The sequence below is a fragment of the Erithacus rubecula genome (genome assembly GCF_903797595.1).
Source record: "Erithacus rubecula genome assembly, chromosome: 22".
Taxonomy (NCBI): domain Eukaryota; kingdom Metazoa; phylum Chordata; class Aves; order Passeriformes; family Muscicapidae; genus Erithacus; species Erithacus rubecula.
The window spans coordinates 3597203-3624315 of NC_136674.1; the positions used below are offsets into that span (position 1 = coordinate 3597203).

At 59.0% G+C, this 27113-nt stretch overlaps 2 protein-coding genes across 5 annotated transcripts in view; one reads left to right on the forward strand and one right to left on the reverse strand.

Annotated features, from left to right (window-relative positions):
• Positions 1–5: 5 nt before the first annotated feature.
• TIMM22 (translocase of inner mitochondrial membrane 22) lies at positions 6–3643 on the forward strand. Its single transcript, XM_079325425.1, has 4 exons — positions 6–378; positions 723–919; positions 1938–2010; positions 3045–3643. The coding sequence occupies exons 1-4, from the start codon at positions 153–155 to the stop codon at positions 3119–3121; spliced, it is 573 nt and encodes a 190-aa protein (XP_079181551.1). The 5' UTR covers positions 6–152; the 3' UTR covers positions 3122–3643.
• Positions 3644–4790: 1147 nt separating this feature from the next.
• Positions 4791–27113, reverse strand: part of ABR (ABR activator of RhoGEF and GTPase) — a 36855-nt gene continuing 14532 nt past the window's right edge. For 2 of the 4 annotated variants that reach the window (XM_079325410.1, XM_079325411.1), the window contains exons 3-23: positions 23970–24074; positions 23312–23497; positions 22813–22920; positions 22165–22225; positions 20182–20234; positions 19899–20039; positions 19471–19592; positions 19190–19355; positions 18958–19080; positions 18627–18702; positions 18388–18492; positions 17878–17952; positions 17656–17753; positions 17412–17543; positions 10269–10328; positions 10066–10175; positions 9715–9854; positions 9165–9299; positions 8807–8912; positions 7218–7365; positions 4791–7094 (exon numbers count right to left, since the gene is read on the reverse strand). In XM_079325410.1, the coding sequence (XP_079181536.1) occupies positions 7005–7094; positions 7218–7365; positions 8807–8912; positions 9165–9299; positions 9715–9854; positions 10066–10175; positions 10269–10328; positions 17412–17543; positions 17656–17753; positions 17878–17952; positions 18388–18492; positions 18627–18702; positions 18958–19080; positions 19190–19355; positions 19471–19592; positions 19899–20039; positions 20182–20234; positions 22165–22225; positions 22813–22920; positions 23312–23497; positions 23970–24074 (2340 nt within the window). In that variant the 3' untranslated portion in view covers positions 4791–7004. Of the gene's footprint in view, positions 7095–7217; positions 7366–8806; positions 8913–9164; positions 9300–9714; positions 9855–10065; positions 10176–10268; positions 10329–14365; positions 14868–17411; positions 17544–17655; positions 17754–17877; positions 17953–18387; positions 18493–18626; positions 18703–18957; positions 19081–19189; positions 19356–19470; positions 19593–19898; positions 20040–20181; positions 20235–22164; positions 22226–22812; positions 22921–23311; positions 23498–23969; positions 24075–25686; positions 26226–27113 lie in introns of those variants that run through there. The other 2 variants (XM_079325412.1, XM_079325413.1) reach the window with 2 other exon arrangements.

The following is a 27113-nucleotide window of genomic DNA, read 5'->3' on the forward strand; positions in this document are numbered from 1 at the left end:
TCGGCGCGAGGCAAACTGGGAGGTGTAGTCAAAGCGCGGCGGTGCGCAGCTGCCTTTCCTTGCTGCGGAACTACAACTCCCGTGCGCCCCCGCCGCGCGGCTCGAGTGGGCCCGGACGCGGCGCCCAGCGCCTGTGGGTGTGCAGGGACATCATGGCGGCCTCGCCGCCCTCAGCCCCGGGTGAGCCGGCGCCGCCGCCGCCGCCGCTGCAGTACAGCCTCCTGCTGCAGCATCTGGTGGGCGACAAGCGGCAGCCCCGCGTGTGGGACCCCGCCACCTTCGGCGGAATCCCCTGCCCACCCAAGAGCGAGGAGCAGAAGATGGTGGAGCGGGTCATGGAGAGCTGCCCCTTCAAGGCGGCGCTGGCTTGTGTGGGAGGTGCGGCGGCTGGAAGGATGGGGCACAGGGCTGTGAGGACGTTCGGGGATCCCTGTGGCGTCGGGACAGGGGCGGGTGGAGAAGAGGCTGCTGCCGTGTTTGATTTTCCTCCTAAGCCTCCTCCAGTGCCTGTCAGCTGTCCCAGGGAGGGATCTGTGCCTGCCTTCCCTGGGCACAGGTGCTCATGGCCTTTCCTCAGCACGGCTCAGGCTGTCACGGTGCCCACAGTACCGAGGATTCCTGCCCCGGTCTCAGTGCAGCGGGAGCAGAGCCGCCTCACTGCCTGCAGAGAATGTGCTGCTCCAACCCAGCCGAGTTCATTCCATTCTCTTTATCTTCCACAGGATTTGTTCTGGGAGGTGCGTTTGGTATCTTCACAGCCGGCATTGACACCAACGTGGGGTTTGATCCCAAGGATCCCTACCGCACACCCACGGCCAAAGAGGTGCTCAAGGACATGGGGCAGCGAGGAATCTCCTACGCCAAGAACTTCGCCATCGTGGGTGCCATGTTCTCCTGCACGGAATGTGTGGTAGAATCTGTGAGTAAGAGCCTCTCAACCATTAAGAAATGTTTTTTGGTACTCTTTTAAAATCTTTTCCTAGATCCAAATAAGTACATATATCCTCTTTGCAATAGGGCAGTGGAATAAGCTGCTTTGCTCTTCCTTGGCCAGCAAAGCTTTTCAGCTTTGAGATCTGTCTTCAGAGCTGCTGTTCTCTGACTGAATGAGGAACTCTTTTGCAATAGTAAAGTCCTTTTCAGTTTAAAGCCTGAATGTATTGGCAAGCACAGGCATTACTTTTAAAAGCCCTAGCTACAAGTGCTTGTGTAAAATGTCAAACTGTGAGTTGCTACATGGTAATTTGAGTGTCTAAAAATTCCATATACAGAAAGGGATCATTTGATGAAAGTTCTCGAGTAACAGGCTGGTTTTCATCTGGCTGCTAGAGCCAGGAATGACCTTGTGCAGCTCAGTGGTAAATCTATCATCTGCCTTTTTAAATAGGAAAATTACCCTGTTACAAATTTGAGTCCTGCCTTTTAATTGAAAGGCACAATTACTTCTTAACTCATCTAGAAGAAAAGTGTATCTGCTTGCACAATAGAGCAGAACAAAGAGATCTCTCTGCATTGGTGAAAATCCAGCATGTCCTGGCTATGGAGGTAGTCCATCTTTGTCAGCAGGTACTGTGACTCTCACCTGTGCCAAGCACCAGCTGCATGCCAGGCTCAGGGCTGCTCTCATGTAGTTCTTGCACTTTTAGACTCAGGGCTGTGTTCTGGGGGCTGTGCTGGCTCACCTGAGGATCCTTCCCACAGCACTGCATTGCACCATATGGATTTGTCTTACCTCTCCCAGTTACCTGCTCCTTCCTCCCTTCTCGCCCTGCAAGTTTGGGAGTGCAGGGCCATCTGCTGAGAGCAGAGGGAAGAACATCCTCAGCTGAGAAGGGGATGGGAAGTCATTTGATCTTTCTTGCTGTTAGCACAGATACAGAGTGTTTATTCCATATTTACTTGTTGACTCTGATTTCTAATTTTTGATTTCTTCCCAGTATCGTGGGAAGTCAGACTGGAAGAACAGCGTTATCAGTGGCTGCATCACAGGAGGAGCCATTGGCTTCAGAGGTTGGTGGTGCCTGCAGGGAACTGTTTCTGTGACAGCTGTGACAAGATTGAATTTGGTTATGCAGCACACAATGTTCTTAGTGCAGCACACACACAACAAACCTCTTTGCATGAGTTGTGGTGAAGCCAGTGTGAGAATGTGCTCTGGACTGGCAGAACTGTCAGCTCCAAAAATAAATGTGGATGAGAAAGGGTTGGTCACAGAGCAAAATCAACAAAAGTCACTTCAAACAAAAATCAGGAGATGGTGGTTGCTGTCCACACTATTCTGTGGTGTCATGGGAGAGAGAAAAATATATGCAGAACAACTCAGAAGCTCTTGTGTTAACTGAGCTCTACACATCTACCATTTTACTGTCTCTGCTACTCTCCTTTGAAATTACAGCTAAAGAATTCTACTCTCTTCTTTTGTACCATGTGTAAAATGCTTTTCTCCTTTCTCATGTAGCAGTTCAAACAGACAATTCTACTTACATCTGAACGAGAAGGAGCAGTGGGGTTTTAGTCCAGCAGCCTTAGTGGGGACTTTCCTTTAGTGGTAACATCTGGGAAAATCCCCAAGTAGGAGAGAGCTGTTCTGCTCATCAGAAATATCAAACTTCTTTCACTCTCCTTTAGAAAAAAACCTGTCCTGTTTTATAGAGCATAAATTAAAAGAAAGCTCTTGAAAGTGCTTCTAATTGAGCTTGTTAAGTTGTTTCTGTCCTGGACCTAATCCTCTTAGAGCTGTCAGAGCAAAGCAGGCTGCTCTTCTTATCCCTCCCTAGTCCCACCAAGCCACTTGCAGGGCTCAGAGAAGAGCACAGTCAAATCAGCAGTGGCCACTGGAGGGTTCTGTCCCCTGGGTGGGCCTGAGGACACAGCAGCCAACAGCACCCAGAGAGCAAATCCTGCTGGCCCCGAGGGGTCACTGGGGACAGGGACACTGGGTCACAGAGGTTCCTACCTGTGTGAGCTCTTTGAGGCAGCACAAGTTGCTGGGAAGAAGAATGTTTTTGCTACTTTGTCTCACGGTTTCCCTGCTTGCCTTGCAGCGGGGCTGAAGGCCGGCCTGATCGGCTGCGGAGGATTCGCCGCTTTCTCCGCTGCCGTCGATTACTACCTGCGGTAACAGCAGCTCCCTCGGGAGCAGCATCCCCTGTTCAGTGCTGCTGCTGAGAGCCTGCATCACTGCACGACCACCAGGCTTACCTTTCCACTGCCCCTGCACTCCTGGCCAGTGCAAGCAGGGCAGCCCTGGCCACTTTGTGAATGACTAACAGCGACCTGGCTGCGAGCCCTGGCGAGCTGCTGCAGGCAGGCTGGCGGGAGCAGGGGAGGATGGAGCCAGGCACAGAGCAGCATCTCCAGGACACATCAGCTGACTGTCAGTTTCCAGGAAACATGCCTGGACTCTGAGCTCTTTCAATCCTTTGGGGCTGATTTTGATTAAGTCTGTTGCTAGCATCAAAAGAAGGCAGGAGGACAATCTTCGAAGAGAAATGCACCGATTTAAGGTACCACATGTTTGAAGGTGCTGCAAGTGTTTTAACAGTCACCAGTTTGCAGCTTGCTACTCTGTTGGGGAGAGGTAAGATCCTGTGGAGAAATAAGTTTGTTCCAGGCTTTTCTTAAAATACCATCTGAAGTCAAACCACCATCTGTACAACTTGTCTTATTTCAAGTACAGCGATGAGCGCCAGATTTCTTTACCATGTTTTAAAGGGAAAAGCAGAAAGGAATCCTTAGCCTTAGAGCTGTGTGGTTGCTGGCAGATGAACAAAACAGTTTAAGGGAAAAAAAAGAGGTTGTTGCTGAAGTATAATTCTCTGTTGCCACTTGGCTAGCCTGATTTAACCTCACTGTGGGAGTAGAATCTTGCTACTGCTTTCACTGCCCCAGGCTCACCCCATTATTTCCAGTAGTTTGATAGTGAGACTTAGAAAGCAGAGTTGTGAGAATAAACCAGTGTTTGACAGATAACTGGGCACTCAGCACACAGCCTGCTTCCCATCATGTCCCTCTGCCACCTCCAAGTGCCCCAGTGTTACTCAGTGGGAAGTGAAGTGTTACTTCTGCCCAGCATTGGTGCTGAAATCAAAACATCTGTTTGTTAACTCAAATAGCTGCTGTCTCTTTGTTCTATCTCACCTCCTGCTCTTCTAACCAAGCTCTGTTCTCAGACCTCAGAGGGTCATTTTTAACCTTCATTGAGCCACTCCATAAAGGCAAACACTCCCTCTCATCTTTTTGAGGCAGTGGCATTTCAGATGCAGTGCACACAACTAAGAGGGATTCTCCCATCCATTTCCCCTCCTTTGCATCCACAGTTTGGCATCCCAGGACAGTGACAGCCCTTGTTGACCTGGAAGAGCAATACCAGCAGTGTGTTTTGGCTGATACAGTGGTCAGTTTGGAGGCACACTGGCTCCCATTCCCACATGGAAAGAAGTGGGGAGACAGCAGCATGTGATCTATCAGATGAGGTTTCCAGATCTCCTGATGTCCCTTGCTGTGCCTGTTCAGTATCCTCAGGCCAGAAGCTGTGCAAGTCAGCTGAATTTTAAGCTTGAGTAATTCTAGGCTGATTAAACAGGCTGGCTCCAGACAGTCCAGGTTTTTTTTTCCTCCAAAATGCAAGGATGTAGCCCAAACCATAAGAAGTCTCTTCAAAGATTGCCTGGCACAATGCCTGTGCTTATACCATTGGTTTGAAGTGCAGATAGCAAGAATTCCAAGACAGAAAGAAGAAGCTGTGATGCCAAGGTGATCAGTTAGTGCAAACAGCAACACCACAGGGCTTCTTTTGTGCAAATATCAGGGCTTTGCATTTTTATTAACATTTTTTTTCTCCTCACGAGGTTTTACAGCCATTTAAAGTTTATAATCTACAGAAATTGAAACAGAACACAAACAAAAATATATCCTTAACAACTTTTGGAAGTCAAATATTAATTAACAGCTCTATTCTACCTGTAGCTGCAAAAGTCCACCCCCCTCTTTTCCTTCCTGTAGGGACAAGCAAAAGCCAGTCATGGGGACAGCCACAGCCCGTGGTGCTGGGGACTGGGCCTCCAGCCACTGTCACAGGGGGAGATTTGGCTGTGCAGAGTCTCCATCTGGAATGACAGTGTCGTGGACAGAGACTTGGACACATGTAACAAATCAGACACACACAGGGATCCCTTGTGCAGTCAGATCTAAAGCTCGACCTCCTTACTGGGTCCAGGGCCAAGACAGACACCTGGTTATTTTCTGCAATGCTGTTTCCCTTCTGTTTAGCTGGTAGTCAGGAGGAGCAGGGTCTGGAGTGTGAGCCCTTTGGAGGGGACTGAGGCCTCCCCTCGGTTGCTTTGCTGGTGCAGGGCTGGCAGGTGCTGCCTTCCCCAGGGAGGTGGCTGAGGACATACCTGGTGCATCGGTGGCTGGGCTCTACCTGGAACAGTCCATGAGTTGGGAGGGTAAAGGCAACGCTGCTGTGAGGGACACGCTTGGTCACTTCTCATCCATCTCCATTTGGCACAGGAGAGCACAGGGCCAGCACAGTCGGGGAGGTGGGGGGGCTTTTCCCACAAGAACACGGACTCAGCTCACAGAGCGAAAGGTTTTGTGTCCCAACAGGTACCAATACCTACATGGGAATGTGGGGACGTCCCGGGAGCCGGACACAGGCAGCCTGTCCTGCCTCGGGACATGGCGTGACAACTCCAGCCATCAGCCTGGGACAGGTCAAGAACTGGAGCCACCAACAAACAGACCTGAGCTGGCTGGGCATGCCTAACCCAGCTGCAACCACTCTGGGAGAAAGACAGAACAAAGCATTTCTGCCTTCAGTCACGAGGGCCATGAAGGCTTTCCTCCTCCCATCCTTCTGTGCTGGTTCCCAGGCTGGGTGACCATCCAGCTGCTGCACAGCACTTGCCTCTGGCAGCCAGGCTGCCACAGAGGCAGGGCCATGTGCTGCCATGTGCCTGGTGCAGCAGGGAAGGCCAAGGAGGGGGAGAAAAAATTTCCTTGTCCTCATGGCCATGGGAGGAATGCTGGTGCCCTGGCAGGCTGTGTCACTGGGTGCATGCAGTGCTCATGGCAGTGCTGGGCTGGCAGGGGTGTGAGTGCCTCGCTAGGGCAGAGATAGAACTGTACAGCAGGTACCCTGTTCCCCACCAAATTTCCAGACTGGGGAAATTTGGGACCACATCAATGCCAGAGCAGATGTGGGGTCAGCCCATGGTGCAGAAAGCAAACCTGCCTGGCTGGCCACTCCTTCAGCCTGCTCTGGATCAAGACCAGCACAGCACCTCTGGCTCCAGCCTGGTGTGAGGAGTTACTCTGTAACGCTACTCAGAGCTGAAATCCAGCGAGGGGAGGAACCGCCACGCCACACACACACAGGCAAAGCACAGGGCTGGGGCTGCAGAGGGGACTGGCCTGAAAACACCCAGGAGAGCATGGCAGAGAGCAGGCAGCACCCTGCTCCTCTGCTGTCGTGGTCGCAGTTTGCTGGGGCCGGAGCAGGATCCAAGGTTTGTGCAGGCAGCGAAGCCAAAGCAGGGCTGGTGTCACTGTCACCGGGGAGGGAGGCCCTGGGCTGCCGGCCCCGAGCGAGCCAGTGCTGCACATGCAGGCGTGGGCAGGGAGCTGGGCAGCAAACAGGCACTCGTGGGCACTGCAGGCTTCAGGCAAGGGGTGCCTGCTAGGAGTGAGCAGGCAAAAAGGAGTCCAGGAGAAAACTAGCCAAGGGGGAAGCCTGTGTCCACAGCCCTTGTCAGTCACTACCTCTTCCGTTGAGCAAATATACATAAAAACAATCCTTGAACACAAGAAGGGACATAAGACACGACTACTTTACAGAGAGGGCCTGGCACCTGTGGGACCGGGCCACTGGAACATGATTGTACAGGAGCTGCAGGTGGCACCGTCCTGGGTCTGGGCTGGTCTCCCTCGGGGGCTGTGATCCAGTCTGTGCCCCCAGCAGGGAGCTGGAGTGTTTGCAGCTGGTGCCTTCTGCCTGCAGGCTACACGTCCGTGGAGAAGTAAAGTGTGTTGCGTTTGAGCTCGGTGAAGGAGATGGGAGGATGCTGCAGGTAGTAGAGAAGGACCTGGACCTGTAGAAGGTAAAAGGGAAGTGTTACTATAGAAAGGGAAAAAGCTGCCACCTCCCAGCTTGTCCCATCCAGCAAAAACAAATCTACCCAGACAGGTGAACCCCTCCAGTACCCAGCTCTTACCTGGGCCATCACATCATGGGACCAGATGTCAGAGGCCAAGGTGAGGTGTGCCTTGCTCTCCCCCTCTGAGGGTCTCAGCAGTGTTGGCCCAAAGACTGTGGCCAGATTGTGGAGAGACATTTTGTTGATGGGCTCCTTTTCAGCCACCCTGTGGGGTACAGGAAGAGAAGCAGTGTCAGCCCCTAACTGCTCAGGAGTGGGGAGCCATGGGGTGATGATGTGGAGGCCAAGGGCTGCTTTCCTTTCTCCCAGCAGCAGAGGGGCACATCCAGCTTTCCACTGCCCTTTGTAGTCCTGGGAAAAGCCAGGTGCAGGGCAGGGAGCTCTGCCCCCTTCATGGCCTCCTGGGCCTGGCTGGGAGCCCCGGCTGTGATGTGGCAGCGACCAAGGCCTGACTGCTGCACAGCCTCCCCGAGCCTGCAGGGCACAGGGAGCCCTGAGCCAGCCCCTGCCCCCTGCACCCACTCCCCTCGAGCCTCCCTGCCCCTGCAGCCCTGTGGGAGCCCTGCCAGCACCGAGGGAAGCAGGACCACAACATTGCCATGTTAGGAGGCAGCTGTGCTCCCAGCACAGGCTGCTCGCTTGAGCCCCGGCCAGGGGAGCAGATGTGGGAACTGGCTGTGCCCGGTTCTCAGGATGGAAATGGATTTTTCCTTCTCCATCCCCCAGCATCAATCACTTTTTCTGTTTGCCTTTAGCCAAACCAAAGGAACAAAAAAAACCCCTTCATGATGCAAGTAACATGAGCCGTGAGCCCCAGTGCAAGGTCTGGCCAGGCTCTGTGTTCTGCCCTTCCACAGCCCTGTGCCTTCCATGGGTTTTGGGCTCCAGAGAGCCCCAGTCCCCGAGTCCTCAGGGCCAAGGCAAAGCCTGTCAAACCACTGCTGCACTCACCCTGGGAGAGGTGACATGAGGTGTCACCTGCAGTTTTGGGCCATTTCCACACAGCTGACTATCCTTGGTTCTTGGACCTGCTGCTGACAGGTGACAGGGATTGTTGAACCTTGTTTTGCAAGGGCTACTGCTGGACTTGTGGAGCTGTTTTCCTGCTAAGGGGGACACTGCAGAGCTCCCAAATGAGCTGTGCTGAGGCCAGCTGCTCCCTGCAGAGCTCATCCAACCAGCTGCACACCGGCTGCAGCAGCCAAGTGTTCCATGTTTCCAGAGGCCATGTGCTCCCTGCAGAGCTGACCTGGATCACTGGCCAGGCACAGCACAAGCCCTGCTGGCACCACAGCCGGTGGTCCTGGGACACCAGGGGCTCCTCTGGAGGGACAAGACAGCTCCAGGATGCCCCCAGCATCCTACAGGGCCCAAGGACAGATGTTGAAGGGTCTGAACAAGCTGCAGCCCGGGGAATACACCAGAGCCCAGAGAGATGGGGCAGGTGGAACACTTATAGAAAGACTGGGAAAGGACCACTCCACACCTGCCCAAGCTGCTGGTGCTGGCCCTGGCTGCTGCCCTGCTCTGCACCAGCACAGGAATCAAACAGCAGCTCTCTGTTCACGTCCCATCCCCAGAGCAAAGCAGTGAGACAGAACCATCCTGCACCTCCCACCCACCCCAGGCAGCCCCACAGCCATTACCTTTTCAAGTGCTCCAGCAGGAAGAGGAAGGTGATGAGGTTGGGGTCAGGCAGCGAGCGGAGAAGGTGCATCATGCAGTTCTCCTTGGCAGCAGGATCTGAGAGGGCTGGAAACAAAGAGGGAGAGGGCTCAGGACAGGGAATGGTGCAACAGCAGGACCCATCACAGCCAGACACCTCCCAGCAGCCAGTGTGTGAGCACTGGGGAGCAGCACCATGAGCCCTGAGCTGGCCTGGAGCCAGCAAAAACAGCCAGGACCTGGTGAGCCAAGCTCCTTTGGGAGTCTCCCATCCCAGAGCAAGCAATGCCAAACAGAGCCAGGTTTGTGCATCACCCCCTCCCCTCCTTGAGCCCTTACCAATCCCCTCCATGAAGGCGGGGTAGAGTCTGTCAGTGAGGAGGGGCTCGGGCAGCTCACGGAAGTACAGCTTCAGCGTGCCAGCGATGGCATTGATGTCCATGTCACTCAGCATCACCAGGATGTCCTTGTTATCTGTCCAGAGAGCACCCACGTGTGAGGCCTCCTGCCCTCCTTCCCCTCCGGGTCTCCACCCTGTGTGTCACTGCAGCTATGCAGACAGGCTGCCAGCTGGAGAGCAGGGACAGCACTGCTGGGTTCACAGCCCCATGAGCCAGGCTGGGGCTGGGAAAAGCCGAGTGCTTCCCGCCTGGCTGGGCAACAGGACACAGAACCATTTCCAAATCCATTTGCAACGTTTCCCTGACTCAGTGTCTCCCAGGAGCCAGCCAGGAGCAGCAGCAGCTCAGAAGCACAAACAGGGCTGTGATCTCTGGGTGTCCCTCCTCACCCCCAGTCCCTTCCTTACAGTGCAGTAACCAAGCCCTGGGCTTGCAGAGGGCTGGGGGAACCCTCCCATTGGAACACCAAGCTCCCCCAGGACACTCACTGGCATCAAAGACAGCTTTCAATGCCTGAATGTCCGTGGCAACTCCAGAGATCCTGTAGATGCCAACCTCTTCAATGCCCCTCTTCTCCACCTCCTCGATGCACTGGCGCACGATGTAAGGCACCTTGGAGCGCTCCCGCCTGGCTCGGGGAGAGAGCCATCAGCAAAGATTCCAGGGGAACCCAGGGCAGGATGGGCATGCAGGAGGGAAGGAGGGAACAGCAAAGGGAACAGGAAAGTCCCCAGTAAACAGCAAAGGCCAAGCTGCCCAGTGCTGGTGGCAGCAAGGGGACACAGTGCAATCCCACACCCCAGGGACCAGGGCAGTCAGCCCCACAGCCCTGCATTTACTTGGTCACAACGCTGATTTTCACCCCGAAGACACCAGTCTGCTTTTTGGATGGGGTCCTCTTCAGGCTCATGTCCCTGCTTGTGAACTTCATGGAGAACTCCACTTTGATCTATGGGAGACAGAGGGTGAGTCCTGGCTGGCCTGAAGGCAGGAAGGGGCTGCATTCCCAGCGAGGGGCTGTGGGTGCCCCAGCCCCACTTACCCCGTTCATCTCAATCACATCCATGTGCCAGTTTTTGGTCTGCACAGCCTGTGGGTCCAGCTGTGGGGAGAGATGGTCTGTGAGTTCTGTGGGGACACAGCCTCGTGCCAGCCCTGTTCTCATCCCAGCCTGGTGGCCCCCAAAGCCCTGATCTGCAGATGGTGTAGGGCACAGGCCATGCTTTTCCTGGGCAACATGCTGCTCATGATCAGAGGAGGGAGAGATTCCCCTTTGGGGTTTGGGGTCCCTCTGGCAGTGCCCTGAAGCCAGGTGAGCTCAGCCCCCCTATCCTGCCCTCTCCCCAGAGCCCCTGCAAGGCAGTGCTTTAACCCACACCCGAGAAGCAAGAAACTTCCAAGAAATTAGGACTATTTCTGGCGGCAGATTGATGAAACAGAACTAGGCCAGCGTTTTCCATGCAGAAAAACAACATCTCCCCATAGCCAAGGCTATTTATAACCCCTGGGAATGACAGGCTCTGCTATTTCTGGCTCTGGGGCTAGCGGGGGACTCGGTGACGCTGCCCCGGCGCCCGGGTGCAGTGAGAGGTGCTGGCATTCCCAAGGCCCCAGCACGTGCTCTGGTGGGTTCCGGGCCCCAGGGCAGGGCAGAGGTGGCTGCAGTCGCCTTTTGGGGCTTTTTGGTCCCCAGCTGGTGGTATTGATCCAGCCCCATTGATCCCTGTAATGCACGGGGCGGGCAGCCCGGCACTAATGTGCCCTTGGGGAAGGGGATGGGATATGGGAGCTGGTGGTGGCTCCCAGGGCTGGGGACAGGCAGTGCCAGGCCACACTTGTGCCAGGCACATGGGGTCACTCTGCAAGGACACAGGAGCTTCCTGCAGCTGCTGGGTCAGGAGATGCTCTGGGCAAGTGTAAAGATGTCCAGAGCTGCTGTTCCTCTGCCCATAAAGTCAGATATCATTATGGGGGGGCACTGTGGGGTCCCTCATGTCCCTTCTTGCACACCAAGGCCCCACAGTCCCAAGGACAGGCTCGAGCTGCCCTGGCTCTTGGTACAGACACAGCACAGTGGCATTGCCACATAACCAGTCCTGTGAGCCTGAGCAGCTCCTCAGCCATAGGAAAACTGGTTTCCAGCAAGGCAGAAATGCTGCTGTCTCCAGCATGGCCCAGGAATGGCTCCTGACAGGGAGCCCTCCCTGGTGCTCCAGCACATGGAAGAGCCCAGCCAGTGCCACGCTGCCTCCTCTGTGCCAGCCCTGCAGCCACTGGAGAGCAGGAGGAGGAAAAGGAAGGCTGCAGCTGCCCTGGGCTCCCATGGGACTCTGCAGCAGGTCTGGACACTGAGATCACGAGACTGCAGCCAGACCACAGCCTAGCCCAGTCCTGCTGCTCCAGCTCCTCTGTGCTCCCCCCCCAGCACTGCTATGCACCACCATGGCCAATGCCACTGTCCCAGGGACACACACATCTCCACACATCTCTGTCCCATTCATGGCAGTGAAGCCCTTTCATCCCCCAGCCAGGTCAGGAGCCTCCCTGCTCTGCAATGCAATTTTAACTGCAGCCACCATACATGCCTTCCCCTTCCCCATCCCTCAAGTGCCTCTGGCTCTGATGGCCCTGGCAGCTCACATCTGGAAGGGCTTTAGCAGAGCTCTGAAGAAAGCTTTAATAAAAGCCAGGTTGGATGCTGCCAGTGCTGCATCCCTACCATGAGCATGTCACTCCCCTGCAGCTGCTTCCCCCTGCAGGGGCAGAACCATCTCACAATAGTCAGTAGGGCCCAAATTTGGGTTAGTTCTGCTGGCACCATGGGCCTGAGCACCCTTGCAGCTGGGGCAGATCCCTGTGCACTGCTGGAGCAGTGCCTGTGGCCTGGCCCTGGTGTTCTCTGCCCCTCTCTGACCCTGCTGTGCAGCAGCAGCAGCAGCACACGACGCTGCCACTCCCAGTTTAAGCAAAGCCACGTCCAATGCCTCATCTCCAGGCATGGGAGGATGGACAGGAGCATCCACCCACAGAGCCACAGCCAGCTCCTGCCCACACAGCACTGGCAAACACCCTGTCCCAGCTCCCACCACCATTTCCTTCTCGTCTGGAGGGAGCAGCCTTGCTCCAGCAGGATGCAGAGACATCCCAGGTCAATGGGGAACTCCTGGGCTAGGAGCCCTGGGGAACAGCCTCTGAGCCAGCACTGTGCAGGATGAGATGTCAGCTCCTCCTTGGAAGATCAGATGGCTTCACACACCACCCTGTGCCTGGGGAAACATCTCAGCCAGGTCACCAGAACATCTCCAGGCTGCTCCATCCTGCATCTCAGGGAGGTATCCATGCCCAGCTCAGCATTCACTGTGGTGTCGCTCTCATCCATGGCCAGGTGAAAAACACCCTTTGTTTGTTGCCACAGGGATGTGCCATCATCCTGGTTTCCCAAATTATCCAAAGCTGTTTGCTTGTAGGACAAGGCCTTGGGTTGTGGAGGAACAGGCAATTAATATCCTGGCAGTCCTGCAGCACTTTCTGTGTTCTGGGGAGGTCCTGCTGGCGCTGACCCTCTCCTCCTACTGCTTGTCTTGTCCATGGCACAACTCCAGACTGGAGGTGATGAGGCCACATCCTGGAATTCTGTTCTCAAGACACATTAAGCTTGTGGCACTGTGACAGACTGAGGCAGGGTTGGGTGCCCAGAGCTCCAAGGTAAGCAGCTGGTAGGGTTCTAAATCCTCATGGTGGCTCCCCAGGGCCAGGCACTGGGATGCTGTGGTGCAGCAGGGTCTGTCAGGCTGGGCATGTTCTATCTCTCATCTCAGGCCCATGAGGTCACCCAGCTGTCAGCCTTGGGTGAAGCAATTGGGAGCAAACTGGTGACTCAGTCTGCGAGGTCATATCTCCCAGGGCCCTGGGGAGCAGCATCCCAGAGGAGCTGCTACAGCCAGCAATGCTTCCCATCAGCATGGCAGCCCCAGATTCCCCAGCCTGGCTTCCCAGGGCTGCCCTGGCAATCAGATCCCTCAGCAGACCTCCATGCCAGCAGCTCCAGACAATCCCTGAGCCCCCTGGTGCCATGGGACAGAGCAGCCCCCACACCAGCAAACGCTGCCAACAGCAAAGCACAGCTCCCCAAAAAGGCAGTAAAAAAGCAGTAAAAACACAGTAAAAAAGCAGTAATTCAGAGCCCCAAGTGAGAGTGACCCAAGGAGCAGCAGCAGCACCCACAACCCACCAGGACCCTGCACAGACCTGCCGGGGCCACATCCTGCCCTGCAGCCCCAGGGCTCCCCGGCAGCAGCCAGCAGGGAAGCCAGCAGCCACAATGGGCATGGAAAATAAAACCCCTTCATGTTTTGACCCAGCAATAGCCTCTGGGCAGCCTCCCCACAGAGCCCTGGCTGCCCCTTAATCCCCTGTGCAGAGCACAGAATCGAGGTTAATGCTGCTGCGTCACACGCGGCCCCGCTGCCAAACCGAGCCCCCACGGGCCCAGGCAGCCCCTGCCCACGGCCACAGCTCAGCCCCCTGCCAGCAGCTCCCTGGGCACGGGGACTCCACCGAGGGAAACCCCCAGAGTCCCCCTCGCGGCTTTTGGGACAGCCTGCAAGGTGCTGTCCCCCTCCTCTGTCACGTCTGTGCACATCCCTGCGCTCTGTGTCCCCACAAAGACGGCAGCACTGGCTGATGTGGCTGCGACACAGCTGTGAGCTGGGAAAGCCTGGATTGACCCGGGTTGCAAGAGGGGGGACACAGGCACTGGGTGCTGTAGCACCCCAGGAACCGGCCCCAGCCAGCCCAGAAGCATCCCTGCCTCCTGGGCAAGCTCCATTGCTGGGCAGGGGCTTCCCTGCCCTGCCTCTGCAGGAACCCCCGGTGCAAACAGCTCAGCCTGGAGCCTGCCAGCACACACAGCGAGAGGGAAGGAGGAAAACAAACACCTCACAGGCTGCCAACTGCATCCAAGAGCTCCCAGAGCACCCAAACAGCGTCTCTGCTCCGTGCACAGACCCCACAGCACTCGCTCTCCACACAAACAACACAGCCCCCCGTATCGAAAAGCCACGGTCACCAAGCACGGAACATCAGAGCCACCCCGGAGCCCAGCAGTGTCCCCGCAGCCACCCCCCGCGCCCGGAGCACCTTCTGCCGGAGCAGTTTGCTGCGCACCCTGCCCCAGAGCCGGGCGCCCGTGTTCGGGGCTCGCTTCCCCTCGGGCTCCTCCACGCCGCGCTCGGGCTGCTGCTCGCCCCCGGGGCCGGGGCTGCCCTCCGGCTGCACCAACACCTCCGTCATCGCGGCCACCGCTTCGGCTCCGGGCAGGCGACACGAGCGTGCCCGCGGCTGGGCTAGCACAGCACCCGCATCGCTTCTGCCGGCGGGGAGAGGTCAGCGGGGGCCGGCCAGGGCAGCCCTGCTGGGGCAGCGGGGCGGCCAGCGGCCAGGGCTCATCTTCAGGGTGTGAGCCAGGCTGGCGAGGCAGCCCCAAAAACCTCCCTCCCCCTGCGAGGAAGTGACTCAAAGGCAGCCCCCCCCCGGCGGCCCCCACACGTTTAACTCTCGCCCTGCCGCCCGCCGCTGCTCGGGAGCGCCGGGGGGGCTGCCCGCCGCTGTTATCCGTCCTTATCCGCTGTTATCCCCGTGCCGTTCCTCTTCTGCCGTTCCCCCTCTGCCGTTATCCCCGTGCTGCTCCCCCCGTGCCGTTCTCCCGTTATCCTCGTGCCGCTCCCCCCGTGCCGTTCTCGCTCTGCCGTTATCCCCGTGCCGTTCTCCCGTTCTCCTTGTGCTGTTCTCCCCGTGCCGTTCCCCCGTTTTCCCCTTGCAGTTATTCCTCTGCCGTTCTCCCTCTGCCGTTTTCCACCCCGCAGCACCCGGTGCCCCCGAGGCACCGCCGCTGGCGGCTGCAGTGTTCCCGGCTCCACGCAGAAGCCAGGCTGGCTCTCCTGCTCTCAGCGAGGAGAACGAGGAGGTTTTTGGGGTCTGTTGTCACCCCCATGTCGACTCTGTGCCAGCCCCACTGCCAGGGAGTCCTGGAAGCCCTGGAAGGGTCCCTGCCTGCTGCTTCTGACAGGCAGGGATGTGGTGAGGTGCAGGCTTGGGGGGACTTGATCACCCCCCAGTCCATCCCTCAGCAGCCCCTGGAGTACACAGGGATCACTATGGCTCCCTGCAAGTCTGGGGTGCCCCAGCATCACAAACTTCCCCGGCCAGAGCCTCTGCAGACAGACAGGCAGCTATTGCCTGAGGGTACAGCAGGCACCGTGCCCATGACAACACAGGCTCTGCTTCAAGAGCCACATCCCCCTGTGCATCAAATGAGGAAGGGGGTTCTGAGACCCCCTTCATGCACCCACTGCCTGTCTCCTCCAGGACATGGGGGCCACATCCAGCCTCTCTCCTCTACACCATGGGCACAAGCACCCACAGACTGCTTTGCCCACCAGAACATCGTCTGCCATGCTGGCACAGCACCACACACCCCTGCCAGCAGCCAGCAGACACAGCCCAGCTGCTGGGAGCAACTGGGACAGCTCAGAACAGGGCTCAGCCCTGCACTGCAGGGGACATGAGACCCTCCCAAACAGAGCAGCCTTACCCTGACCACAGCATATTCCAGCCTTAGAGAATGGGGTTAATAATAACAAAACAGAGTTAATGCCAACCAGGAGTCACAACTTTCCACTGAGCAGCCAGTGCTGCTATGTGGAACCAGCAGCAACTCATAATGAGCCCAGGGAGCAGCTGGGGTGAGGAACATCAGGGCAGCATCTCTGTCTGAGAATCTCAGGGAGAAGGCAGGGGGGGAAGCTCTGGGGCTTGATTACAGCCCACAGCCCCAGAAGCAGCATCCTGCTCACTGCTGTCCTGCCCTGTCACCCAGCCCAGCCCTGGGGCAGAGGCTGAGTTGTGGCTCTGGGTGACGGCAGCCATCCATCCATCCATCCATCCATCCATCCATCCATCCATCCATCCATCCATCCATCCATCCATCCATCCATCCAGATCCTCCTTGGGATAAGCAGCCCCAGGGCCTTCTCTCTTTCCCTTTCTTCCCCCACAAGTTTTGCAGAGCGGTACGAGCTGTGCTGTCCCTGTCCCGACCCCCGCATCTCCCAGCATGACTCATGTTTGTTGATCCAGGCTATTTCCGAGAGCGCAGCTGGACTGATCCCCGCGGGACACCGAGCCCCTTCCCTGCCCTGGCCTTCCCACTTGGCCCAATGCCACCCCCACACTGTTTCCTGGGGGAGAGGGCAACATGTGGGTGATTTCAGGTATGAACAAGCCACTGCTGAAGCTGAGCCCCCACTTTCCACCCTGTGCCCCCTCCAATTCTGCTTCCCCACAGCATCTCTTTCCCAGCAGCATTTCCATGCTTCTCTCTGCTCCCCTGGGACCTGCCCTCAGTTGCTTTCCCACGGCGCAGGCAGCCATGAGGGGCCCTTTGAAGTGGCCCTGGGTCGAGGGCTGTGTCCCAGGCGTGACCCTGTCCCCAGCACAGCCAGCCTGGGGTGCCCACGGGAGAACACAGGGACACCCCCAGTCCCAGCTGCCCTGGGCTCCCCTGCAGCCTGGCCCAGGTGGCTGCAGGGGGAATGTGAGGTCTGGGGCCCTCACTGCATCCCCCTGGTCCTGCTCACCTGGGAGCATCTCAGGGCAGCCCCGGCCGCCATCCTCCTGCCTGGCAACCACCAATCAGAGGCGGCCCAGCTGTTGCCCTGGAAACCCCCGTTGCCATAACAGCAGCTGATGGAGGCACAGGGAAGGCAGATGGTGGCAGAGGGGGACACGGGAGGGACAGGGGGATGCACATGCAGAGCTCTCCCTAGGGCAGCTGCCAGCCCCTCTCCGTGTCCCCCCAGGGCCACGGCACAGAGAGCAGCAGAAGAGAAACACTTCCAGCCCAGATGGGGCTGGATGCACCTCTGCAGGGAAGGTCTGTCTTTGCCACCTCAACAAAGGCCTCGCTCACTTTGTCTCACCTTCTCCTGCAGCCACTGTGCCCCAGGACCATCAACCCCATGCCTGATGCCCACCCACCTCACTGCCTTCAGCCCCACAACTGCTGCTCCCAAAAGCAGAGCTGCCCACCCCAGGCATCACTCCAGGACAACCCTCCCAGCCCAGGTGCCAGGCCCAAAGGAGTCCTCCTTCACGTGAGAGGATGCCCACAAGTCCCAGTGCATACCTGGATCTGCCCCTTGCCCATGATCTTGTCCACAATTTCGTTGTTGTCCTTGTTGAGTTTGGTCTTGTCATAGCACTTCTCATAGCAGAGGATGCGCAGGGACTGGGAGCCCTCCAGCTCAATCTCAAACTCCTGGGGTGTGAAGGGAGGGTGGCTCAACCCCAGCACACCAGAGCAGCTCCAAAACTGGCATTGAAGGGAAATGGGGACCACAGTCCTCTCCCAGCATCCCACCCTCCCTCACCTCATTCCACTGCGGCTCCGTGGTATCCCGGAACACTCTGGTCTTGGCTTTGCTGACAAAGTAGCCAAAGGAGTCCACTTCCAGTGTGCAGTACAGGTCTGGGGAAGCAGACACTGCTCAGCACCCCAGGAACACCCTCACCTCCCAAGGAACCACTGTGGGCAGAGCAGGGCCACGTGCTGGACCCCAACTCTTCCCAGCAGGGTGGGCACCCACACTTACTGGCTGACTGCTTGAAGCCCTTGGCAGAGTGGACGATGACGTGCAGGAACCCATAAAGCCCTGGGGACTCGTCATCTGTGGCAGGAGAGCAGAGGTTGTGTCAGGGCCTGGGGCTGGACATCCCCAGGGCAGCCTTTGCCACAGCAAGCACAGTGCCTGCAGTCTCATCCAAATGCCCCCAAAGCCCTGGAGGGACATCCCTAAGTTCTGTATCCCCCACTGACAGACATCCCAAGCTCTCCTGCTGCTGGACAGTCCTGGGGGAGGTTCCCAGTGGGGCTGGCTGGGTCTCACTCTGGGCACACTGGTCATGGCCAGCCCACGGCAAGGGCTGGAGAGAGCCCAAAAGCAGCTCCGTGCTGCAGCCGGGACTGAACTGCCTGGGAGCCCAACAGTGCTCCAGCAGTGCCACCTGGTGGGAAGCTGTCCCCTGCACAGCAGAGTCCCTGCACCAGCTCAGGGACCCACAGCTCCTGCCCAGCATCATCCCAAGCAAAGCAGGTCACTGACCGTCCTTGTTGCTGGTGACTGGGATGTTGTGGACAGTGCGTAGCTTGAAGCACGATCCTGTGAGCACCTGCAGCTCCACTGAGCTCAGCACAAAGGCCTGGAGGTCTGGGAGAGGACAGAAGCTTCAGAGGGACACAGCCAGTGCTGGTCATAGAGATTGGAGAGCATCAGGCTGGGATTCTCCAGGACTTCCCTGTGGCTTCTGGGGGGCCCAGGAGCCCCAGCAGCACCAGACTTACCCTTCTTCTGCAGTCTCTGGATGGCCTCCCTCCACTCAGACCGCTCGTAGTCGGAGGAGAGCAGGAAGAGGTAGCTCTGTAAGAGAGAGGGGGATGTGGCAGGCTGTGTGCAGGCAGGGCTGAGCCCGGCCCCAGCCCCAGCTCCAGCTCCAGCCCCAGTCCCAGTCCCAGTCCCAGCCCCAGTCCCAGTCCCAGTCCCAGCCCCAGCTCCAGCTCCAGTCCCAGCCCCAGCCCCAGCTCCAGTCCCAGTCCCAGTCCCAGTCCCAGCTCCAGTCCCAGTCCCAGTCCCAGCCCCAGCCCCCGTCCCAGCCCCGGTCCCAGCCCTCCTCACCTTCCCGTTGCGGTTGTGGATGCGGAAGGGAATGGCAGGGGAGTTGAGGAGCAGCCAGAATTCGTTCTCAAACATCTTCTTCTTGAGGCGCTCGATGGCACGGCTCTGCCCCTTGTTGGCTTTCTGCAGGGAGCAGAGAGGACCTTCCAGAGCTGACCTTATCCCCCACGTCCCATCCCTGATCCACAGCAAGACACCCATCCCAAGAGCAAGCCCCACACCCTTCTCCCACCTCCTTCTGCATCTCGCTCTTGATGGATGAGATCTTCATCTTCATGTCCTCCAGCTCGTGGTCGGGGATGACATGGACCTGCGGGCAGTGCTCCGACTCCTCCGGCGAGGGGAACACCAGGTCGGCCAGGGGCACGTACCACTTGCAGTCATACTGCTGGTGCTTCCTGCAGCCAGGCACGGGACTGACTGATGCCTGACCCCCTCCTTGGCACATCCCCCAGCCCACTGAGGGACAGGGGGTTGTGACACCTTCCCTCTCGTGCCCAGCACCCTCCTTACCCCACTGCTGTCTTCTTCAGCTTGGCACAGAGCAGCACGTCGGTGAAGAGGAAGACGTGCCGCAGCTTCCGCGAGCCCTCCGACAGCTCCACCAGGAAGCCATCCTTGACCAGCTGCCTGGTCTGTGGGGCAGAGGGGCTGCCATCAGAGCAAGCAGGGAGCAAAGGCCAATAATCCATGGGGAAAGGCCAACAATCCTGCCCCTCATGGAGCACGGGAAGGTCCGTGTCCTCCTTGCTTAATAAAGCACCAGCAAGCAGCAAGGCCCAGGTAGAGCCCTAATCTTGTACCTCGAACTGTATCTGGAGCAAGTCCCCCACTCCTACCCAGGCACTAAGGAACTCTTCAGGGCAGAGACACCAGCCAGGAGCTGGCAGAGGGCTCAGCCCTCACCCTGTGCCCAGCCACTGCCTGCCCCACAGGCTCACCTCGCCCTTGGGGGTGGTGACTGCTGTCCTCCGGGGGTCAATGTCCTCATTGATGCTGGAGAGGAAGTTCTGGGAGATGCGGAGGGCGTCCTGGAGCAGCGGGTAGTCAGGGTGGTCAGCTGGGGTGTGCTTCAGGAGGTCCTGGAAGGACACAGGCACAGGTTAGCAGCTTGAAAGCACCCAACCTGGAGAGCCCTCAGCAGCACTGCCCACAGCTGCAGATCCCCAGGAGCAGCAGAGACAGAGCCCAGCACCATCCCCGTGGGACTGGTGTCACACTCACATGCAGGACGAGGGTGCTCCGTGTCACCCGGTCAATGGGCTTGTACAGCAGCGCTGAGGGGAGAGAGAAAGTGTCAGCAGCCACCAGGGCTGGAGCCCTGGCCCCTCTGCCACCTGCCACAGAGAGCACAGGGGCAAGGAGGGGAGCCCAGATGCTCAGAGAGCTCCTGTGGTCTGCAGCACAAGCATGTGAGATCTGTCCTGCACAGAGCCAGCACAGCTGTGGTAATGCCAGGAGCAGGGGGAGCCACAATTGCCACAGCCCTATGTCCTGCTGTACTGGGGGCACGAGGAACCACAGCCAGGCTGCCCTGCAGCCCAGGACAGCCCTCAGGAGGGCAGGGCCTCCCCAGAGGCTGCTCCCACCCTCGCTGTGTGGTGGCTGTGCAGCGGAAGAGCCGCTCGTCACCCTCTGCAGCTTTTGCAGTTTCCTTTTTGGCTCAGCTGTGAGTCCCATCTCTCACCGGGTTCTGCCACCCCATGGGACACCCTGTGCTCCCCTCTATGCACCACCCCAGCCAGCCCTGGGTGCAAAGGGGGCCCAGGCTGCTCCAGCAGCAGTAAAACCCTCACCTACAGAGAGCACAGAGTCCAAGGCTTCAGCCCAACACCACTGCCCCAAGTCCCTGCCCACCCAGGACAGGGGGCAGAGCTACCTCACACATGAGGTACAGACACCCCCTTTCTCCTGCCACACACCCTCCCAGCAACAAACAGCCCCACAGGCTCTTCACAGGCACATTTCAGTGGAAGCAGACAGACCCTTCTCCTCCTCCCCACCTCTTTGGGCAGGCAAAGGCACAGAGCCCACACAGTGTTGTCATTCATGGGGCCACATTCGTGTCTCCCCAGGCTGCTTGCCTGTGTTTTCCCTTCACTTTGGAGCACTTCCCCAAACTGCCAGGGTTGAGAGCAGCCAGATTTTGGGCCGTGGGAGAGGAGGAAAAGGTGCCACCTGCTCACCCTGGGCTGAGTCATGGTGAGTTCCCATCCCCTTTATCCCAGAGGGTGCTGCCTCAGGGCACCCAGTCCTGAGACAGGGTGAGCAGGGGGTCTCTGCTCAGGAGGTGACAATGCCAGGCTCAACTCCCACAGCTCCATGCCAGAGAGTAAAACAAGAGCCCTGCTCCCTGTGACAGCCAGCAAGAACCCTGCTCTGTGATAAAGATGACAGGCAGAGTGTCCCCCCTTTCTCACCATCCTAGACTCACAGGAAGGATGGTCCCTCCTGCTGCAATCACTACAGGCACACAATCCCTCACACAGGGGGAGTTTTGGGAGGGGTTGTCCCAGCACGACAGAGGAGCAATGGGCTCATTGTGCACACAGTCCCTGGGACCAGCAGCAGGTAGGGATGCCCAGTGCATCTCCTCCCAGACATGGGGAGATGGACATTCCAGCCCCACAGTGCTGGGGCAAATGGGGACCCCTCCCCATCACCACCCACACGGCACAGCCCAGTCCCCCAGCCCAGGATCCCCCTGCCCACCCCAGCCCCTCTGTCCCCTGGCTGGCAGCAGCCCCTGCCCGGCGGGGACAGCGAGCGCATGGCTGCGTGTGCCGGAGCCAGGATGATTCAATCGAGCCTGGAACAAAGACTCCAACTTCAGCCTGCAGAGCACGGCGCAGCCCCCACCCCCCGGCACAGACATCACCCCAAACCCGAGCCGGCCCCCTCACCTCACCATAGGTGCAGTTACAGCAGAGCCGGACAATGATGAGGATTTCCATGGCAGCCCCTTCCCCACGCAGCCATCGCTGCCGCCCCGCACGGCTCAGCCCGGCTGCGGCACGGCTCCGGCACGGCTCCGGCACAGCCCGGGCGGGGAGGAGCGCTGCCCAGGGCGTGGGGGGCTGCAGCACGCCCCCAGCATCCTAAACAGCCGCGACCCCCCCTCTCCCTGCCGGCTCCAGGCGCACAAAGGGCTCGGTAACTCACCCGCACGCACAAAAAGCTTTGCCCCCCTCCCCACGCCCGCCGTACCCTCCATGGTGACAGACGTGTGGCTCTCCTTGGAGTCCTTGGGGCCCTTCACCTTCAGCTCCTAGGGAGGGAAAGGCCCATCAGCGCAGCCCCTGGGGGGCTGGGGTGGGGGGAAGGTCATGGCTCAAGGTCATGGGGTCCCCCCCACCCTTCCTGCACCCTGATATCTCCCCCTGGCCACAGCCTGGCCATGCTGGAGGTCACACACGGGTGCTGGGTGAAGGAACGAGGTTCCTGCCTGGCTGGGAGCAGCTCTGGCTGTGCCCAGCAGCTGGGACATGGCAGTGATGCCACAGAGCTGAACAGCTCAAGGGAGCCCAGGCTGTAGCTGTGGAGATCCCCATTTCTGTAGGGGATCCAGGCATGAAGATGCTGGCAGCAGATGAGCCACAGGTGCCCAGCACCTACTGACACTGGATGGGGAGGTGATAACACAGGCTGAGTCCAACCTGAGCTTGCACAAGCTGGGGACAACCTCCTGCAATGCCCAAAACACCACAGCCCTCCAGCACAGCCCCAGTGGCCCAGACCTAGGGGACAGTACCTGCAGGGCAGGGAGAGCATTTCCAGAGGGCAGACACAGTCAGTTCAGCCATGAGAACAGTATTCTCTGCCCTGTCCCACTGGCACAGCTCCATCCCAGCTTACCTCAGAGATCTTCTGGAACTGGTAGTTGCTCTGGCTGCACTTCTCTGCCGTCTCCAATGCAATTTTGTAGTTATCCACAAAGGCCTTGTAGACCCCCAGCTGGCTGGCCTGTGGGGAGTGGGGGTTAGCCAGGCACCAGCAGGGTGCTGAAGCCCCACACAGCACCCAAGGGGGCAGGCAGCCCTTGAGGTGACGCTGCCCAGATCTGTCCCCTCCTGGCAGGACTCTCAGCCAGCTGGGGCGTTCAATGCTTGGCTCCTGCTCAGGGCAGGATGGTGGAGCTCCTGCCTCCATAAACCTCCAAAATCCAGCAGAGGGATAACAAGTGCCTAGACAGCAGAAGCTGAAGCTACAGCCCTTCAACCTGGCCTCTCCTCCTCTCCCCAGCATGGTCATGTCATCCAAGGGCACAGCCCCTGCAGGCATCACAACTCCAAACTCATCACAACTCCAGCCCTTCTCCTCTTCAAATGGAGCAAGACCCTGGGAAGGTGCATACCAGCTTCTGGAAGAGGTGGCCCATGGTGACATTGCTGTCCCACTGCTGCACCTTGGGGCACAGGCTGTCGTAGAACTCCTTGTGGATCTCATAGATATCCTGGATCTTGTAGAAAATCGTCTCGATCTGCTGGAGGGTGAGGACAGGCTGCGACGTGGTGGCCGTGGCCTTCAGCGGCTTCATGGGCTGCCAAAGGAGGGAGAGTTTGAGATGAGGGCTAAGAGGAGAACACTGGGCTTGAGGAGGATCTGAGCTGGCAGCGAGGGCTGCCTGGGACAGATGGACCAAGGCTGGCAGCTGGACCAAGGGACACTCTGGTGCATTCCTGGACTTCCCTGCAGCAGCAGTGACCCCGGGTTGTGCAACAGTGTCTCGCCATGAAGGTCAGCAAGTCCACAAGAGGAAGCAGGGCTATAAATATGTCCCAAACAGGGACATGGCCAGCAGGGGAGGTCAGATAGAGGTAGCCAGCCAGGACAGAGCAAAGCTGGCTCTGGTGTGGCTTCTGGAGCTTTGCTTCCACTCAGGCTGTCGTCACTAGGGGAAGAAATTTCTTCCCACCCAGGAAGGAATTACTCCATCCATCCATCCATCCATCCATCCATCCATCCATCCATCCATCCATCCATCCATCCATCCATCCAGGGGCTGTGCTCACCAACAAGAGGGCCTCCAGCTGGTTGATGTAGATCTCCTCGCTGGCCAGGAAACCCGAGAGCACCAACTTCCGCATCTCCAGGCCTTTGCCAGCGTCCCTCTCGCCCTGCAGAACACAGCAAGGAGCCTGAAGTGGCACAGGAGGAGTCCCCTCACCCCACCAGCCCATTCCTGGCATCCCCACAGGGGCAGTGTTGGAGGAGCTCCGTGGCAAGGCGTGGGCATGTGCCCAGTGGGCAGCAGAGCCTGTTGGGAGCCAGCTGGGAAAGCCAGGAGCTGTGCTGGCTCCTCTCCCCTCCTGCTCCCTGGCCACAAGCCCGGCGCCGCTGGCAGCGCTCCAGGATGGCGCACGGCATGGCAGGACTCTCCCAGGGCAGAGTCCAGAGACGCCCAGTGAAATCATGCTTGGCACTGGCTGTGGCTCCCACGTGATGGGGCACCACCCTTTCCCTCGGCTGAGGTTTCCCTTGGGAAGTGCCACCCCAGCAGGCACTGCCCAGTGGCACTGGGGCACGTCCCAGCACTGATGCTGCTGTGGTGTGACCCTCATGGCAGGGAGATGGTCGGGCTGGGGGGCTCTGGGACCCTCAGTGCCAAGGCACGGACACCCAGCCCCTGCACCATCCTTGGTCATACCTCGGCCTCTCCCTTTAAAAATCACACTTGAGGATCAGGCTCTGCCACCCAGACAGTGGCCAAGCAGAGCCCTGGGGGAATCACTCTGGGCCATTCAGGATGGTTTGGGGTGGACATTGGTCACATCTCACCTCTTCCCATGGTTGTAGTGCCAGAGGAGATGTCAGCTGCAAACACCTGGGGGGAACAGCTCCAAGGTGGGCATGGCTGAGGATGAGCATCTCTCTGCCCCATTGGAGTGTCCATCAGCCAGCCCTGGGCACTGCTGTGACAGCCACAGTGCCCACCCTGCCAGGCTGCCCCATTAAGGCAGGGCCACGGTGACCAGCACAGCAGGAGGGTGCGCGGGGGGGCCAGTTTTATTCACTGGGAGCTCGTGGGCTCTTTGCCACAGATTAGTCACGGGCTCTTCCTGCTTCCCCCAGCCTGGGCCCTGCGCAGGAGCTCAGGAGATAAGAGGCCCACCCATACTCGGGGCCTGCACACCCCACGGGGACAATGTCAACTGGACCCCCATGACCCAGAGCAGTGACTCCTAGTCAGGACCTTGTGGCTGCCCCGTGTAGGAGACCCCAGGAAGAGCAGGGCCAGAGCCCTCTTCCAGCACCCAGGCACCCTGGCAGGGTGGGCATGAGAAGGATGCTGAGCTACACCTGCCAGCACAGTGGTCTCCCCAGTCCCGCCCCCCAGCTCTGTTTTGGGACTGTTTAGGAGTTTCTGGTGGCCGAGCAGTGGGGCAGAGTGTAAAACGAGCCCCTTCCTGAGCATCCGGTGCTGGCTGAGCTGAGCCACGCAGCTCCCACCCCGCAGCACGTGTGGCTCTACTCCCCCCTGGAAGGACAGCTGGGGGGTCACTCTGCTCTGAGCCCTCCTCACTGGAGCCCGGCACAGCCCTGCCCCGTGCCCCGGCCACAGGCACTCCTGGGGGTGTGGTGGGGCTGCTGCCCCCAGCTCTGCTCCCTAAGCACCCACCGCATCGCCCCAGCAGCTGTTCCAACACCTGGGCATCACCAACACCAGCACGATGCCCCTTGTCCCCACACCCACTGCCCAGCACGGAGCAGGCTCCCCCCGCTGCCCACCTTCTCGCCGGCCGAAAACGGAGACACGGGGCTGGTGGGGGTTCCTGGCTCAGAGTCATCTTCGTCCTCCAGCACTTTATCCAGGTACCCTATGGCCTCCTCTTCCTCCTCCATGGCCGGCCGGGCAGCGGGGCGCACAGGGGACCCCACCAGGCTCCAGGCAAGGGGCTCACGCGGCTGAGCTGTCCCAGCCTGACTCAGCTCTGGCCGCCGGCCACCAGCGCGGGATGAAAGGAGCCATTATGGGATCCCCGGTGCTCCATCCAGCCTGACCCAGCTCCGGCCTCCCCAATCCCCGGCGGCCCGGGGCTGCTGAGCCTGCTGCGAGCGGCGGCTCGGGGCTCGGCAGCGCGGCCAGCAGCGGGCCAGCCGCGCAAACACCGGGCCAGCCGCGCAAACACCGGGCCAGCCCGGCTCCCGGCGGCTCCGCTGGGCCCGGGCCGCGGGCGGTGCGGCGGCCGCTGCCCGAGCGCTGCGCCCCAGCCCGGCCCCGCCGCTCCGGCCCCGCCGCTCCGCCCTGCGCTCCTACAGGAAATGCTGCTCTCTCGGCAGCGGAGGTGGGGCTGCTCCGGGTGCAGCACGCTGTGGTCAAGGCTGGGGCGAGCGGCAGCCGCCTTCCCCGGCCGGTTTGCCCCGCAAGAGCCGTGGGGAGGGGTCCCCTGCCTTCCCCCCGCCGGCAATGGGAGAGCATCCCTTCTATTGTAGCCCTCTGCCCGCCCCGTGTCCATAGACCACCAACGAGAAGTGACTCTGCAGAGCAGCAGCAGCACCAGGTCCCACATGGGGACCCGGCTGTGCACCCCCAGAAGGTCCCAGAGCTCTCCCTGCCCCGAGGGGACTGGCGGCAGTGTCACAGAGCTGAGCCCTGTGTGTTCACATTTATCCCGCAGGGACCAGCTGGCACCTCACCGGTGCCCCAGCCTGACACAGCCAGGACAAGGGGACAGCAGCACTGCTGTGATGCTTGTGGGGGACACTGTGGATCTTAGCAAACAAGGCCAGAGCAGGCTGGAGGAGGGGACACTAATGCAAGAGCTGTTTCTGCAGCTTCCCCCGGGCTCCTCAGAAGAAAAAGGGGAACCAGTGGTTGCATGTGCTCTGCCCACAGGAGCCATCTCTTCTCCCTGCACCCATCTGAGCCTGCAACAAATTCCTGCTGTGAGATGTGGGCAGTGACACAGACACAGGGACTTTCCAGAACCTGTGTCCAGCTCTGTGTCCATCCACAGCTCAGCCTTTGCACCACAACCCTGCCAAACACGGCCAGGTCCCCGGAGTGGGGAATGGTCCCAGTGCCAAACCCCGTAGTACCCAAGCAGGGGCTGGGACACCAACTCCACACCATGACCTCGTGTTTCCCAGGTGGGATGGGGAGGATTAAGATGCGTCTGCACAGACACACAGAGGCACCAGACATGGTTAGAGCT